Below are 16,533 nucleotides of genomic sequence, written 5' to 3'. Positions count from 1 at the left end.
ATGTACATATTCCTAAAATAACATATTTAGAGGAAAAAATGTAAAAGTAATATAAATATAAAGGTTCAGTGGAACGATCCTCCATTTCATAAGCTCACAGTTTGTTTGGTGAGAGGGTTTGCCTCCTACGCACGAGGTTTCAAGGTTAGAATCTTATATATTTTTTTATGTAATAAAATTTTTTCGCGTCTTTAGGTGTTTGAGAATTTTGGGAGTTGGTTGGTTAATCCTACAATGAGTGACATTTTACGGTAAAAAAAAATAAAAATAATGAGTGACATTTTATAGTTTGTAATAAAATTACAAGTTTAACTACAAAAAAAAAAAAAAAAAAAAATTGTTTTAAAGAACGAGGCCCTAAAATTATTATTGTCAAACATCGTTGTTTGTTGTTGTTCCCTTGGCCAGCTTTCTCGAATGTTTTTGGTTTGTATTTGTTTGGCATTATTAATTAATGGACGGCCGAATGTCTTAAAATTTATTATTATTTGTTTTTTAGAAATATAGTCTGTAATTCTTGAGAAATATAATTTTAAGCAATTGTCGCAATTGCAGATGTTATACATGGGAAAATACATAAGCAGTGTAAAAACTCAAAAAAAACGTGAAAAAAATTCCCTATATAAAATTGAAAACCCATGTTTTTTTTTATAAAAAAAAAAAAACAAACATTAAACTCCTTAAAATGGTGTAAATGTGCTCAAGTTTTTTTTTTAACGCGTGAGTTAAATTTGCTTGATTTTTTATATTTGATTTTTTTTAATATTCGGATTGATATGATCATTTAAAAATATAACTAAAAAAGTATTTTATGGCGAAATGTTACCTAAAATATATTATTTGATATTTTTTTATTAAAGGAAAGATGAATTTAGTTTTATAATCTTATAAAGTGTGAGCGTTATCCTCATGTGTTATCGTTTTTATATTATTTTTTAAGAACTTTGGATGCGTCAAAAGAACAGAAACAATCATCTAGGAAATTGCTCAGGCTTTGAATCTTTTCCAAGAAAATAAAATTGGAAAAAGCCAGAAGTCAATGAAGTGGTAAACAGGTAAAGGCGATTTGATGCATTTTAGTAGTAAACTAAAGAAAAATATTCATTGAATAGTAGTTTGATTCTAGCAATAATGCGTGGATAATAAATAATCTCTAATGGCTATAATCTTTTATTTGAATCATTTGATCGCATGAGATGTTATTTGCTGCTTAGAATATTTTATTTTAATACCTAAATTTTTTAATGATATTGACCCATAAGTTTTTTTTCAACGAAAAAGATTAAATATCATATATTCATTCCGTCTCTACACCCACAACACACCATTTATATATGTGATACTCATTCACAAAAACTCAAAGAAAATGTGAATAGAAAAAGCCAACACCACCTGATGTAAGCTTACTCGAACTTCATTACTTTTATACACCTTCTTCGATTTCCAGGCTCGCGAAAGACCCCGGACTACAAGATCCATGGCCGACGAGGAAAACTACACGAAAGATGGGATGTTAGACTACCGCAATGAACCAGCGAACAAGAAGAAAACAGGAACTTGGAAGGCCTGTCCCTTTATTCTTGGTACACTTACAAACATTATATCAACGTTTAGATGATTATATAGAGCAACTGTTTAATAAAAAATGAAGGAAGCATTTGATGCAATTAGATATGCATTGCAGGAAACGAATGCTGTGAAAGACTGGCATACTATGGAATGAGTACTAACCTCATTGATTACTTTACAAATCAACTGAATCAGCCAAATGCTACAGCTTCCAAAAATCTGTCGAATTGGTCCGGAACTTGCTACATTACGCCCCTGATCGGTGCATTTCTTGCTGATGCATATCTTGGACGATACTGGACTATTGCCAGCTTCTCCATCATCTATGTCATTGTAAGTTTCACGCTCAGATTTTGTGCTTTTGTTGCGATTCTGCCTCAACTCTACTAGAAATTGTTGTGTGGCTCGTAAGGTTAGGGGATGACCGTCTTTGAAATGTGATAATCTGTATTTCGGTGATGCAGGGTATGACATTGTTGACCATATCAGCATCGGTGCCCGGCCTGAGGCCAACTTGCTACGAAAAAGACGTTTGCAGTGCTACAGGCTCTCAAGCCGCTGCCTGTTTTGTTGCACTGTACTTGGTGGCATTAGGAACTGGTGGCATCAAGCCTTGTGTCTCCTCCTATGGAGCAGATCAATTTGATGATGCTGATGAAGCTGAGAAAGTACACAAGGGTTCTTTCTTCAACTGGTTCTATTTTTCAATAAATATTGGTGCACTGATCGCCTCTTCTGTTGTGGTCTGGGTACAAGTGAACAGCGGCTGGGGTTGGGGGTTCGGGATTCCTGCCATTGCAATGGCAGTTGCAGTGTCGTTTTTCTTCTTGGGAACTCGATTGTATCGGTTTCAGAAACCTGGTGGCAGCCCTCTGACACGGCTCTCCCAGGTAGTGGTGGCTTCGTTGAGAAAATACCAGGTCGAGGTACCAGTCGACAAGGCTCTTTTATATGAGACTACTGATGCAGAGTCTATTATTGTAGGCAGTCGGAAGCTTGACCACACAAATGAATTGAGGTATGTTTCTGAGACTAATCTTGTTCCATTAGCTTATCAACTTGAACACAATGCTTTGGAAAAAATAGGCCAAAATGAAATTGTCAATACTTGTAACGTGTTTCACCAAACAGAATAGTTTCTTAATCTGGGACTATTAGGCAAAACTGTGCCTGTTTCAAACTGATTTTGAGACAATGCTCGAATGAAAAAGGTCTGCTGGACTGATTGGATTTCACTAACATAAAATCGGAATTCTCAGTTTTTTTGACAAGGCAGCAGTGGAGACACAAACAGATCAAAACAAGGGGAGAATAAATCCATGGAGACTTTGCACTGTAACACAAGTTGAGGAACTCAAAGGAATCATACGACTGCTCCCCGTATGGGCAACTGGTATTATCTTCAGCACAGTGTACGGGCAAATGAGCAACTTATTCGTCTTACAAGGTGGGTACATGGATACTCGAGTAGGCCCATCGAACTTCAAAATCCCAGAAGCATCACTCTCCGTATTCGACACTCTCAGCGTCATATTCTGGGTGCCGGTCTACGACAGATACATCATTAAAATAACAAGAAAATTCACTGGGCACAGAAATGGCCTTACTCAGTTGCAGCGCATGGGAATTGGACTCTTCATATCAATCTTTTCCATGGTTTCAGCCGCAATTTTAGAGTACGTGAGGCTTGGTATTGTGAAAAGAGACAACAGCTATGGCGTGAAAGAAGCACCAATATCAGTATTCTGGCAGGTGCCTCAGTACTTCATCATAGGCTGTGCTGAAGTGTTCACATACATCGGACAGCTGGAATTTTTCTACGAGCAAGCTCCTGATTCGATGAGAAGTTTATGTGCGGCTCTGTCACTAACCACAACTGCTCTGGGTAACTACGTAAGCTCTTTATTGGTGACAATTGTCATGGATATTACTACAAGAAATGGGAAGCCTGGATGGATAGCAAAGAACCTGAATTATGGTCATCTTCATTACTTCTTCGGGATACTGGTTGTGCTGAGTGTGCTGAACTTGGGAGTGTTCATTGTCGTAGCAAAAAGATATACATATAAGAAGCCGGTGGGAACACTCCGCTGATTACCTCAAAAAAAAAAAAAAAAAACTGCACTACAAACTTACCATGTAGATACTTTCTGTTTGAACTGCAAGTAAATGCTTTTACATCTTTTGGTGATTTACGCAGTCAAAATACCTGCGCACAAGTGAAAAACCAACAATCTTCCAACAATATTGGCAGTCTTTCCGTTGATGAGGAGTCTTTTTCTTCTGTAAGATAATATTCTGTTTAAAAAATACTCTAGCCTGAAGGGCAGTTGTCCACAATCATAACTTCAAAATTTTAGGAGATTCGAGCTCAAATAACCAAGTTCAGGCAGATTAAAACTTCAATATTTGTCTCGATATTGAGCTTGATTCTATTTGTTAACACTTCCAAAGAACTTTGGTATGGTTCCAAGTTCACAATTATCACACTATCAAATTGACATGCGCAAAGAACTCCAAAATTTGCTTTGAATTAGGAACAAAGAATTCAGTCGGGCAAGTCTCAAACAAATGCCCGACATCAGATCTAGGAGTTTATTAAAGGTAAACAGAACATAAGGCATCCCAGCAGAAGCGTGGCAACCATCAAGTTGTAATATGACGTATAATTGACTAATGAACTTCTTCTTAACCAAGATTCTGTTTTTTGGCAGCATGGTCTTCACATGCAAAACCATAATGATCCTCGGATTCCAAGACCTGCGTTTTATTTCCCGGTTTTTATAGTTGACATTTGTATTATATTCTATCAGAACAGGACCAAGCAGAAAATAAAGGTAAATCTTTCAAAGGTCAGATACCACTCAGACACGGGACATCGTCCCCAATATTTCATAAAAGAAAAGACTGATTCATAGAAACTTAAACTATCATATTATAGAGACACATTACAAAAAAACAGTGTGGCACGGTTATCATGGTTCCCAAATTGGCAATCGTACAGAGAACAGTGTCTACTCTCCATTTAGTTTAAATGGAAAACATTCCCGGCACCATATTGGGAGTTCTGTAGTTTGAATTTCCCAAACTTGTTACTTCTCACGCTCCTCAACGGTGCCATGTAGAATGGCACTATCCCACCGTCGAGATCATTCAAGGTGTGTTTAGGACTGATGGTTCCCTCCAGCATATACTCTTCCCTTCCCTTCAAGTCAAATTTTTGTGCACTATCAACACTTCTCCTGCTATAATTTGATCCTAAGACCTCACATGAATTTCTGGAACCAACAACACTTCGACTACGAGGAAGGTTCCAATCTATCACTTTGCCAAGATCTCGACCAGTCTCCTTCCCTTGCTTGTCACTGGTGTCAACAGTTGGTGAGTTAGTACTTTGAGCAAAGGTTTCGAGCTTATCCTGACTGCCATTGTGCTTGAAACCGAGCACGTTGCAAACTTTGTGCCACCCAACGGACATCTTGGGCTGCCCATTTCTCGAATGCGAACCAAATTTCTCCAAGCCATCATCTTTATTAGAATTTAAATGCCAATCATTCAATTCCCTTTCTGTAATCACCAACTTAACATTTGCAGGTCCTTGTTCGTCGGGATTGACATATTTCTTTCCGAAACTCCTCACTGAACTGGACCGATCAAAGCTACTTCGCCTCATGGAAGAAGAAGAATCCGAATTAGAATGGCCTGAACCCAAGCCCGAAACCCCAGAGCTACTCTCATCCTCAATGATAGAATGCATTGGCCCATCAACGGACACCCTATGATTCTCAAACCTATTATTAATATTACCCAAAATACCATTCTCGACAACAGAAAACATTGGAGCAAGTCTTGGGATGCTCCTCGCGATCATGTAGCCATCCCAGGAAGCCCTTGGCTCGTCAAAAGGAATCTGACCAGCATCCATGGAAAATCTTGGCTCCGTATCACAAGATTTTCTGCCAAGAAGATCCAAATGATGATCTACAGATTTTCGCCTGTCATCACACATACTAACATCAGCATCACCGACAATCATCTTGCCATTACCATTTCCATTTACCATACTTTTGAGCTTCTTCATATTGTGATTTTGCCTCCAGTTCCGTAATTTCTTACCAAAAACAGAAGCTGCCCCCCAGAGATTCCCAGAAATCAAATCTTTAGATTTTTTACTCTTGCTTCCAAATTCGAGATCTATGTATTCCTTCATCGTCTTGAACTCTCCTTCATCAAGTTCTTCATCCACGTCAACATTTTGTCCGACCAATGCGTCGCCAGAAACCCTAATCTCATCGGCATTTCTATTCCCTATGACAGTGTAAGTGACCCTCGAAAGCCCTAAATTACTTGATTCGACTCCACCCTCGCAGCGAGATCCACTGCTTTTCGCATCGTCGGCAATGAAGAGGCGGGAAAGCGATCCCCGATCCGAGACGACATCGCACGACCTGCGATGCGGCTCACCGCACCTAGCGACAGAATCTGGAGCGTGCGAAACGGAAACCGAGCGGCAACGCCTGAAGTCCGGCGAGCCCGGAGCATCGAGGCTGGAGAGGCGTTCGCGGATGCAGGAAGCGCAGATTCCGGGTAGGGTTTCATCCGGGTGGCGGCAACAAGGGGAAAATCGGTTACGAGCTCGAGCTTGGGAATCAGGTCGGAGTGTCATTGGATACTGTCCTTGCCCGTGGGAGACCTCTCACTCAGATTTTGTGTGTAAAGTAAAGACTAAAGACAAGTGTGCGTGACAATTCAGTTTTCAAAGGAATCCTATGAAAGCTAACCACTATGCTATTTTTCAACTCACATGTAGTCCATATTAAAAATCTGTATTATTGCAAGTGAAATTGTCACAAATCAGTTTGATGCATAAAGTTCTAGCTTTTTATGTGAAATAGATATTAGATATATATAATAATAAAATTAAATAAAATAAGAAAAATAGCAAATAATAAATAATAGATGCACAAAGTTCTAGTTTTTTATTTGAAATAGTGCATGATATACATTTTTAAACAAATAAATTAGTTAATTGAATAGTCACAAAAATAAATAATTAATAAAAAACACATTAATTATGTAATAATGGACACATTAATTATGTAGTAATGAAGGATAGTTATGTAAATTAGTTAATTAAATAGTTACATAAATAAATAATTAAAAAATCACATTAATTATGTAGTAATGGAGGGTAACCATTTAATTCACAAATAAACTCACATATTTATATATGTTAGTTAATTAATTAGTAATTAAATTATTAATTAATTAATTAATAGATATAATATTAAAAAATATACAGAATGAACAAATAAGACAACAAAGGCAGATATAGAAGTGAACAAAGTCACACAGAAAAGAACAACTCAAACATTTTCTATATAAAAAATTCTTTATAAAATAAAAATCTACATATGGTGATATAATCCGCTAAGTTTTAGCATATTTAACGTCTGTGTTTAAATAAAGCTACATTAGACTTGGCCAAAGGCCGGTTCTAACCCGGACCTGGCTCATTGGTTAATCGAGTTAATGGGTTTGACCCGAAACCATGGTCGGACCGGCCATTAGGCGGTCTGCCTATGGTTTACAGGTGACAAACTTGTCGAACTGTCGGTGGGACTATTAGACCGACGGGTCATCCCATTTTTAAAAAATATATTAATAATATATATATATATATATATATATATATATATATATATATATTAAATATATAATGAAATGTGCGCTGATGTGATTTAATATAATGAAAATGAAATATATATTTTTTATATAAAATGTTAAAAGTTGAAATATTATATATTTTTATTGAATAAATGTAATATATTTTTTTATTGAGATGAGATAATTAAATATTTGATAGAGATTTTAATATGTCAATTGTGCAAAGTTTTATTTTTTAAATTCACTTTTTTATTCTTTAAATATTTATTTAAAATAATTTTTTTAAAAAATACAAGGGTCGGACTGTACCCGAAACGGTTAACCGCCGGTTCCATGAATCGGATCGTAACCGACTACGGGCGGGCCGGTTAAGGGTTATTCTTTTGCTGAACCAAAACCCGGTGGGTCCGACCCAGACCCGAGCCTTTTCCAGGTCTAAACTACATAAGCAAATATATAGGCGCTAAAATAAATTGGGATCCTAAAAAACTTAATGCATCAAAAATGTAAATGTAATAATACTAAATAAATTATGAAAAAATTGCTTTTTTGGTCATGTATGTTTGTCACTTTGCGATTTCAGTCATTTATATTTTCAGATTTCAGTTTTAGTCCGCTATCTTTATTTTTTGGCAATTTTAGTCATTTTTCTGACGTGGCGCTGACGTGGCACTAATTCAGTGCTGATGTGGAGCTGACATGTATAGTGCCACGTAAGCATTTTCGAATAAAAAGGACCGAAATTGCCAAAAATTGAAACATGCAATATTAAAACTAAAATATGAAAATATAGAGGACCAAAATTGCAAAGTGACAAACATACATGACTAAATTTGCAGTTTTCTCATAAATTATTATAATCTAATATATAATTTGAAAGAGCTCAAAATGATCATCAAAATTCCTTGGAACTAATATATAATCTCATAATTTTTAAAAAATGAAAATTATATTCTATATATAGATCAGTCTAACAGTAAAAAAAAAAAAGAGAAAGAAGAAGAAACGAAACAAACACGAAACATTGATAACTTTAACTATTAAACCAAGAAAACCAATATAATATCAAAGATTATTCCATGCATTTAATTCACAAAAAGAAAGTCATTTTAACTCTAAGCTACATAAGCAAATATATACGCGTTAAAATAAATTGAGATCCTAAAAAACTGAATGCAACAAAAATGTAAAGGTAAAAAAAAACTAAATAAATTATTGTAGACTAATATATAATTTGAAAGAGCTCAAAATGAATATAAAAATTGAGGTGTTATAGTCTTATAGATCAAAATAGTTGAGCATGTATTTTGCAAAACAATAAATAATAAATAAAATTTAAAAGATGTATAAAATTCACGCTTCCAAGTAAAAAATATAATAGAAATACATAATTTGAAAATCATGAATTTAAAATGTGATGGTTTTGATTTGTCAAATGCAGTATATTTTAAATTAAAAACATATTAATTATGCAGTAATGAAGAGTAGCCATGTAAATTCACATTAAGTTTTTCACTTTATGATAAATAAATTAGTTAGTTGAATAGTCACATAAATAAATAATTTAAAAAAACATATTAATTATGTAATAATGAAGGATAGTCATGTAAATTCACAAATCAAACTAACATATTTATATATATAAGCCATGTAAATTCACAAATCAAACTAACATATTTATATATGTAATAATAATAAAATAGATAGATAATAGATATATTAGTTGAATAGTCACATAAATAATTTATTTTAAAAAAACATATTAATTATCTAGTAATTCTCAATGGTACCAGGGATCAGAAGATTTTGTACTTAAGTTTGGAGGTACAAAGTTCGATTCCTGGGGAGGGAAAAAACTTCTTTCCCCAGATGGGGAGAAGGCCATTAGTTAGAAAATGGTTGCGGGCCTCCTGAGTTGTGAAGGGACGCACCCGAACCATTACAAAAAGGGCGCCCTTTTTGTAACGGACTGAGCCTTTCTCTAACCCAGCCCTTTACAAAGTTCTCTCAATCTTGGTAAGGGTAGCGATGTAAATTCACAAATTAAATAAATAAATAAATAATAATAATAATAATAATAATAATAATAATAATAATAATAATAATAATAATAATAATAATAATAATAGATGCAATAGATATATATTTGATAATAGATGCAATAGATATATATTTGTCACATGTTGCATATTTGTATATTTAATTTTGTTTTTGGACATGTGATTACTTTGTTATAGTTTGAATTAGTATTCGGATAAATACGATACAATTATATTAAATATGTAATTTGTTGATATGTTTGAATTTTTATTTTATTTTTAAGTGGATGGTATATGTAGTAATGAATAAATTATACATTTACTAAAATTATTTTATTATTCTTTTTTTATCAAATGAAATAAAATTATATTTTTGGATATTTCCGTAAAACCAATTGTTATCACCCAATCGGGTTATTTAAATCTTTTTTTTTTCAAAGTTGGGCTTGATTAGGGATGTAAACGAGCCGAGTCGAGCCGAGCCGAACAGTATTAGGCTCGGGCTCGGCTCGTTAAGTATATATCGAGGCTCAGGCTCAGGCTCGGGCTCGGCTCAGGTAGGGATGTAAACGATCCGAGTCGAGCCGAACAGTATTAAGCTCGGGCTCAGCTCATTTATCGTATTAAACGAGTTTGACTCGAGTTTGGCTCGTTAAACGAGCTGGTTTTTAGGCTCGTTAGCTCGTTTATCAGGTTCGTATTCTGACTCGTTAAGTGGGCTTGGGCTCGTTTTCGAACTTGTGAAGCCTAAATATAATACAATACATCTCATAAATTAATTATAAACTAAAATTAAATTTTTTTTAAATAAAATAAAAATGAAAAACATAATTTAAATAAAAAAACGTCTCAAAAAATTGACTTTTTGGTGTTAAAGAAAAAAGTTATATAACTTTCATTTGAACACCAAATCGAGATTCCAAACCGATTTATCCCAAAATTCAAATAAACACATTGTCATTAATGTTAATCACATTTTCAAGTTCCTAGCTTAACTCGCTCAGAATTTCGAAAAACAATAAGCATCTTCGCAAACTTAAATAAAGAATATAGTTTTGACATGTTTCAGCAGAAAAATCATATATAATCTATATGTTCATCAAATTAAGTTATTCCAACGCCAAATGAAATACAAGACAAAACACAACAAGTTTGTTTGTAATGCACACTAAAATTCTGCATGAATCAAACTTATTCAACTCGATTAATAAACTACATGTAGACTGAACTTACTATTAAAGCATAACTTCGAAGCAACACACTAAACGAGCCACCTAAACGAGCCGAGCTCGAGCTTCCTAGCTTATTAACGAACATGTTCGCGAGCTAACGAGCCGAACATCCTTAAACTCAAGTTCGGCTCGTGACTATTGCCGAGCTCAAAATTAAGCTCGTGCTCGGCTCGATAAGCTTAACGAACGAGCCCAAACGAGCTTTTTCACGAGCTCCAAATAGCTCGCGAACAGTTCGGCTCATTTACATCCCTGGGCTTGATTAATATATTAGTATAATGAAAAGTAATAAAATTGTCAAATACATAATATATAATAATAAATAGAAGTATATTTATATAGAATAATAATACATTGCTACTCCTTTGGTGTTGGTGAGTGAAAATGGAGAAGGTGGAAGAATTTCTAAGGACAAAGGTAGACGGCGAAGGATCCGATCTCACCTTTCCTCCTCACCGACCCCACCAAGAATCGAGCTTCTTCGAGTATTTCATCCTCAGAGGCATCAAAATCCACAAACTCCAACGCGATTCCTTCTCTTGCTCTTTCCAAGTCCCCCCTCGCCTCACTGTATGTGATGTTCAGAATTCTGCTCTTTTTTCTTATTAGAGACTGATTGAATACTTGGAAACGAAGAACTAAATAGCTGGGTGTCGGAGACGTGCTATATTGGTTCGTGGGCAATCGTGAATCGAGAGTATCAGACTTTTTCTTGGTTTATATTTCTATCAAATGGCAAGTGGGATCAAGGTTTTCATTTTTTTTTGCAGGATGGAAATGGGAACTTGGCCGTGGGTGCTATATCAGCTTTGGTAGATGAAATCGGGGCTGCGGCTATTCATCGGGAGGGTCTGGCCATGGATGTGTCGGTGGACATGTCCATCTCTTATCTCTCACCTGCTAAGATCAATGTAAGCGCTCTTGCTCCCAATCTTCTGCTTTTCAGATAATTGTTGTTTTTTCTTGTGTGTATTCGTTTTGGTGTTGGATTTGTGTTCTCCATCATGAGATTATCTGCTAGGGAGGCTATTCGAGAAGACCAATCTCGTATAGAATAAGAAAAGAGAAGAAGAGAAGAGAATGAATCATGTTCATATTCATCTAAAATGAGTTACATTGTGTTGCTGTTATTTATACATTTTCTCTATTCACTTTGCTAAACTACTTACTCCCTCTGACTTCGTTGTAACTGCCACACAAAAGAAGCCTACTCATTAGTGGCTTCTAATTTCTTGTCGTATCATTACCCTGCCCAGCCCGCCAAGAAACACCTCGAAGGCCGAATATATGATTAATCCTTCACATAAACCCTATGAGATGCTTGCAAACGTTGCCGGCCAACCTCTCTCGATGGCTGCTGCCTCAATGAATCGATACCATCTTTTTTCTTACCAGTTTACGACCGCTATATCGTTTGAATTAACTCTATGGTAGGACGACCACCCTTTATGTTCTGATTCTTCTTTTGGATGGACCATAACCACCATATATTTGAATCATTTTCCTCTAAACCTTCTTTCTCTTCCCAAATATTCTGCACATTGTATGTTCCACAACCGATTTTATTTGGGTCCATGAATTCATCTTTTTCTGCATCAATGTGCCCCATACGGCATCCGTTTGGGTTAGCAAAATTTGGGTTGTTTTACCAACATGTTTTCGCCTTCCTCGATATGCACTTTCTCACTAGAATATTTTTCGTTAGCTGCATACTCATGAATTTACACCACCTTCTTGGACAAGAAACCTTGTTTCGCATCATCACCATTAATATTTTCATGTTTGCCAACAGGACTTCCAAAAGTACTTTTCTGCCTATCTTTACTGTAAAGCGCTGAAACAAAGGTTCCTTTTTTGCTAAATTTCAAGTCAATTCAGGCAAATAATTCCCCTTCTTTCCTTTGTTGTCTTCATGAAATTCCATCTCAAATATCTCCTATCAATGTCCTACCTTTTATTCATTTTTTCCAGCCTTAAAGGTCTTGGTTTAGCCCTGTATATAACTAATGGCTTTGCTGCTGATTTGTACTAGCATATAGATTCATTTTTTTAACTTCATGAGTTTTACGCATTTCTATTTTTGGATATAACTAAATCAAAGCGTGGAAACTCTACCCATTTGCCGTTTTGTCATCTATTTGTAACTGGTTTCACTGCGATTCTACGTTTCCCCGTTCTTTGTTAAGAAAAAGACGATATTTTGTTAAGTCCATGTAACTATGTAAGTGATTTATAAGTAGGTAGAGTGAAATCTTCGAGAAACATGTATTTTGTTTTCTCAAGTTAGGATGCATGTGAACTCCAAATTAGTTGTCAGCAAAGCTCGTAATTATTTATTTCGCTTGTGATCTCTCCGTGTGATAGACCTACAAGTACTTTTGGCCGTAAATATGTCATTCCATTTTCAACGTTGCGACTTGAACATGTAAGAAGACACAACTAGGATTGGTGCCAATTGTGAGGAGTTGTGTAGGACTCGGCAATAACGTACGTTATTGAATGTCCTGTTACGAAGATCATGTTCGACAACTCTTTTTGGCTATTCTGTTTTGTATATGCTTTAACTTCTATTTCAAGTTCATTTCAGATAGCTTCTCATGTTTCTATGCATGACTGATCTGCAGGATGAATTGGAGATTGTGTCGAGGTTTTTAGGTAATCGGGGCAGTTACTACGGTACAAGTGTTGTCATACGGAACAAATTAACAGGAGAGGTTGTGGCTGAAGGCCGGCATTCATTGTTTAGGAAACCTGCAAGCAAAATCTAACAGCACTACTGGCCTGGAACTGGAAGTAGCTGTAGCTCGAACTGCTTATACGTGTACACAGGCAGACGCATATACACAAGTATAGACGACATATGAGTGCACGCGTGTGTTACCCATTGCATGTGGTGACGATTTCTGTTGTTGTTCTGCGCTATGCAATTGATAGCTGTTCGGGATTTTTTTCCCTGTCAACTGCTTTGAATATGTTTAAGAAAGACATGAATCGATAGCCCCACGTGATGATGGTGAACATTTTTCTACAGATCTCGCATAACATATGAACGCAAGGCAACTAGGGATATCTGATGAAACAAATCTTGTAGTTTAGACAATCTTTCAAGAGTCAGAAGCTCATCCTCAACCAAAACATAAAACATACATGCTTACAGAGCAACTTCTTTACAGACGCATTGAGATGATGGTAATTATATTATAAATACTAAAAGTGACAAACTTTTACCCCGATTGGGAGGTTGAATCAGCGCTAGGACTCCTAGAATGGCTTCGGGAAGAGCGGCTGTCACCATGGGAAACACTTCGACAGTAGCTCTTTCTATAGTACTCTGGAGACACACTGCGTGTGTAACTTCTTCTGGAGCGCCTGGGTGAGATGCTGCGTGAGTATCTTCTTTCATATCTCCTGTGAACTGGTGAAATGCTTCGAGAATGAGACCGTGACCTACTTCTCCTATATTTGTAATCATCAGTTGCCTCTGGAGAAGAACGGTAATGCCTTCGGTAGTAGTAGCGCTCATCAGGTGAATGATATCTGTGATAGGTAGGAGAGTGGGAATGATCTCGCCTTCTGACAGGAAACCTGCTGTAGGATGGAGAACGTGATCGGGACCTACTTCCCCTGTATTTGGAATCATCCGAAGTCTCTGGAGAAGAACGGTAATGCCTTCGGTGGTAGTAGCGCTCATCAGGTGAATGATATCTGTGATTGATAGGAGAGTAGGAACGATCTCCCCTTCTGACAGGAGAACTGCTGTAGGATGGAGAACGAGAACGGGAATAAGACCTTCCACGCCTGTGATGAGGAGAATATGACCTACGTCGGTGGCATGAACTGTAGTATTGGCGTCGACTATTGTAATAATGAGAGTACGACCTGCCGCTACCCCTCTCTCTTTCAGATGAATAGCACGGAGAAACACTTCTTGAATAGGTAGGAGATCCCCGACGCTCTGGACAACAAAAGACAAGATTAGGAAGAAATGATGCAAGAAAATTAGCAACCTTGGAAATCCACCAAAAAAAAAATTAATTATCATAAATAAAAGCCAAACATCTTACCACGAACAGTTCTCAGCCCGAGATATCTTCCGGGTGTAGGTGTGCGACCCCTCCGCCTTCTAGCCTGCAAGAAAACAGGGAAGTAAACCATGATACTGACTCCCCGATGACGATCAACTGAGTTGTCCTAATCTAGCAAATACCGAAAAGGGAAATGCATGAAGCTGAAAATTGAAATAAGGGGTAAAATAACAGTAAGATTATACTGCAAAAAGAAATAAAGATATGCAGGGCATACAACCCTTGGAACAACAGTCTGATATTTGCTCGTTGTATTTGATTTGATTTGTTAGTTTGGAGAAGAGCTGCTGCACGCAGCTAACCTGTTTTCGAAAAACCTTAACCAAAAGAAACAAATAACTTTCAAATATAACATCTAAAATCAAACACAATAATAGATCCAAATATCAATTGCGTTAGTAACAAGATCACCTACATGAATATGGCAGAGAAGAAAATGTGCAGAAAAAACAATTACCTTCTCCACGGTAATCACCCTGCCTTGAAGCACTGAGCGGTCCAAGTTGCCTCCTCCACGGTAGTCATCGTCACGAAACCAAATCCACGAGATTCCTGTGTCCAAGGATCAACTACAAGACGAACATCCTTCACCTAAAAACAGCACAGTCGTCAAAATCATTATTAGATTAAAAAGGCTGACAAGTTGGCAATACATAGAGATGTTCCATTCAGCAACAGGAAGGAAGATTAGCAGCAAAAATATGTACCTTCCCCTCAGTTGAAAAATGCTTCTCAAGGTCCCTCTGTGAGACCCGAGTTGACAGCCCTGTCACATACAAATTATTTCCAGGATTTTCAGCATCACTAGAGTCACGGCTCCTGTTGTCAAATGACAAGATACATCAAGTAGTTCAATTACACAAGTACAATCCTGTTCTAGACATATCTGCAAAGTTAAAATCAAGGTAGCCCATGACAAAAGATCACCTTGACCTGCTCCTTGATGGCGATGGGGAGAACGACCTACTGCTGGTGCGCTTATAAGGGGAAGGAGAAAGAGAATACCTGCACAGAATACATAAACATATGGCATCAAACCACAGTTAACACCAGAATAAATAACGAAAGTAAACAAAAAAACGCACCTTGACCTCCTGGAATAAGACATCTCTGCACGGACAGATATCAAACCATGGATCTGTAGAAAGAAATTATAACTGAGAAATACAGATGCTGTGTTTCAAAAGAAATAAGAACAATATAGAAGGAGGGCTTAAGAGGAGGGAGATGGAGAGAGGCGAAAATATGACCAAATACTATGCAACATAGGAATGGCAAACATGTATTCAAACACCGATATATTACAAGAAGAAAATTTCACAACTCTTCAAAGCACGAAAGAGAGAAAATAATGGCCATAATCTCCTAGTGACACAGAAAAACCCGGGAAAAAAAATACATCGAATCCCAGAAAACCATCGTTATCAAGGAATACAGATTCCACGGATCATAATTCAATCCCGCAAATTCCAGTAAATTACATACGAAATGAAGCAACAAACCATAAAATACACGTTTTGATGCGATAAATCGATAGCTTACACCATACAAATTCGTCTGGTTGCAAACTGAAAACAAAATCCAGATATCATAAAAACTGATTAGGTTTCAAGAAAGAAACTCACCGTGCGAGGCGATTAAGAACACAATAGATTCGCTAGATTCTTCGCTAGATTCCTTCTTACGTTGACAATCGACCCTCAGTAATTGTGCACGTGTCGAAGAATTCTACTTCGTAATTTATATTTAGGAAAAGTACACAATTGGTTCTCTAATTTGTAAATTTTTTATTTTTGGTCCTATTAAAAATAAATTTGTAATTTTAGTCCTGTAATAATTTGTACATTTTCCATTTTTGTTCCCGTTAAAAGTAAATTTGCAATTTTAGTCCTGTAACTTGCATTATTTTTCATTTTTGGTCCTATTAACATTGAATTCGCA

At 36.4% G+C, this 16,533-nt stretch overlaps 3 protein-coding genes and 1 pseudogene across 5 annotated transcripts; 2 read left to right on the top strand and 2 right to left on the bottom strand.

Annotated features, from left to right (window-relative positions):
* The first annotated feature begins 33 nt into the window (after window positions 1–33).
* LOC140882886 (protein NRT1/ PTR FAMILY 8.1-like) lies at window positions 34–3,751 on the top strand. 3 transcript variants are annotated; one of them, XM_073289124.1, is made up of 6 exons: window positions 34–144; window positions 941–1,055; window positions 1,448–1,583; window positions 1,685–1,902; window positions 2,034–2,587; window positions 2,829–3,751. In XM_073289124.1, exons 3-6 carry the CDS (start codon window positions 1,478–1,480, stop codon window positions 3,661–3,663), a joined length of 1,713 nt encoding a protein of 570 aa, XP_073145225.1. In that variant the 5' UTR covers window positions 34–144; window positions 941–1,055; window positions 1,448–1,477; the 3' UTR covers window positions 3,664–3,751. The 3 variants fall into 3 exon arrangements, with proteins under 3 accessions (XP_073145225.1, XP_073145226.1, XP_073145227.1); XM_073289126.1 differs by having other exon boundaries at window positions 41–144; window positions 992–1,055; XM_073289125.1 differs by lacking the exon at window positions 941–1,055 and having other exon boundaries at window positions 40–144.
* Window positions 3,752–3,903: 152 nt separating this feature from the next.
* On the bottom strand, window positions 3,904–6,304 carry LOC140882888 (protein OCTOPUS-like). Its single transcript, XM_073289127.1, has one exon. The coding sequence runs from the start codon at window positions 6,233–6,235 to the stop codon at window positions 4,595–4,597; it is 1,641 nt and encodes a 546-aa protein (XP_073145228.1). The 5' UTR covers window positions 6,236–6,304; the 3' UTR covers window positions 3,904–4,594.
* Window positions 6,305–10,876: 4,572 nt separating this feature from the next.
* LOC140881027 (uncharacterized) lies at window positions 10,877–13,504 on the top strand. The gene is made up of 3 exons (XM_073285979.1): window positions 10,877–11,077; window positions 11,278–11,418; window positions 13,132–13,504. The coding sequence occupies exons 1-3, from the start codon at window positions 10,892–10,894 to the stop codon at window positions 13,273–13,275; spliced, it is 471 nt and encodes a 156-aa protein (XP_073142080.1). The 5' UTR covers window positions 10,877–10,891; the 3' UTR covers window positions 13,276–13,504.
* Window positions 13,505–13,553: 49 nt separating this feature from the next.
* On the bottom strand, window positions 13,554–16,162 carry LOC140881026 (uncharacterized; annotated as a pseudogene).
* Between the last annotated feature and the right edge of the window lie 371 nt (window positions 16,163–16,533).

This window comes from Henckelia pumila, chromosome 2 (assembly GCF_033568475.1).
Source record: "Henckelia pumila isolate YLH828 chromosome 2, ASM3356847v2, whole genome shotgun sequence".
NCBI lineage: Eukaryota > Viridiplantae > Streptophyta > Magnoliopsida > Lamiales > Gesneriaceae > Henckelia > Henckelia pumila.
Note: the sequence above shows the minus strand (reverse complement) of the source record. Positions and strands in the feature narration are given on the sequence as shown.

Bases quoted from the DNA above. Each gene is read 5' to 3' on its own strand.
- LOC140882888 (XM_073289127.1), bottom strand. From the start codon at position 6,235: ATGACACTCCGACCTGATTCCCAAGCTCGAGCTCGTAACCGATTTTCC.
- LOC140882886 (XM_073289124.1), top strand. From the start codon at position 1,478: ATGGCCGACGAGGAAAACTACACGAAAGATGGGATGTTAGACTACCGC. The intron at 1,903-2,033 runs GTAAGTTTCACG...TCGGTGATGCAG, and splicing joins TCTCCATCATCTATGTCATT to GGTATGACATTGTTGACCAT. The intron at 2,588-2,828 runs GTATGTTTCTGA...CGGAATTCTCAG, and splicing joins GACCACACAAATGAATTGAG to TTTTTTTGACAAGGCAGCAG.
- LOC140881027 (XM_073285979.1), top strand. From the start codon at position 10,892: ATGGAGAAGGTGGAAGAATTTCTAAGGACAAAGGTAGACGGCGAAGGA. The intron at 11,078-11,277 runs GTATGTGATGTT...TTTTTTTTGCAG, and splicing joins AAGTCCCCCCTCGCCTCACT to GATGGAAATGGGAACTTGGC. The intron at 11,419-13,131 runs GTAAGCGCTCTT...ACTGATCTGCAG, and splicing joins TCTCACCTGCTAAGATCAAT to GATGAATTGGAGATTGTGTC.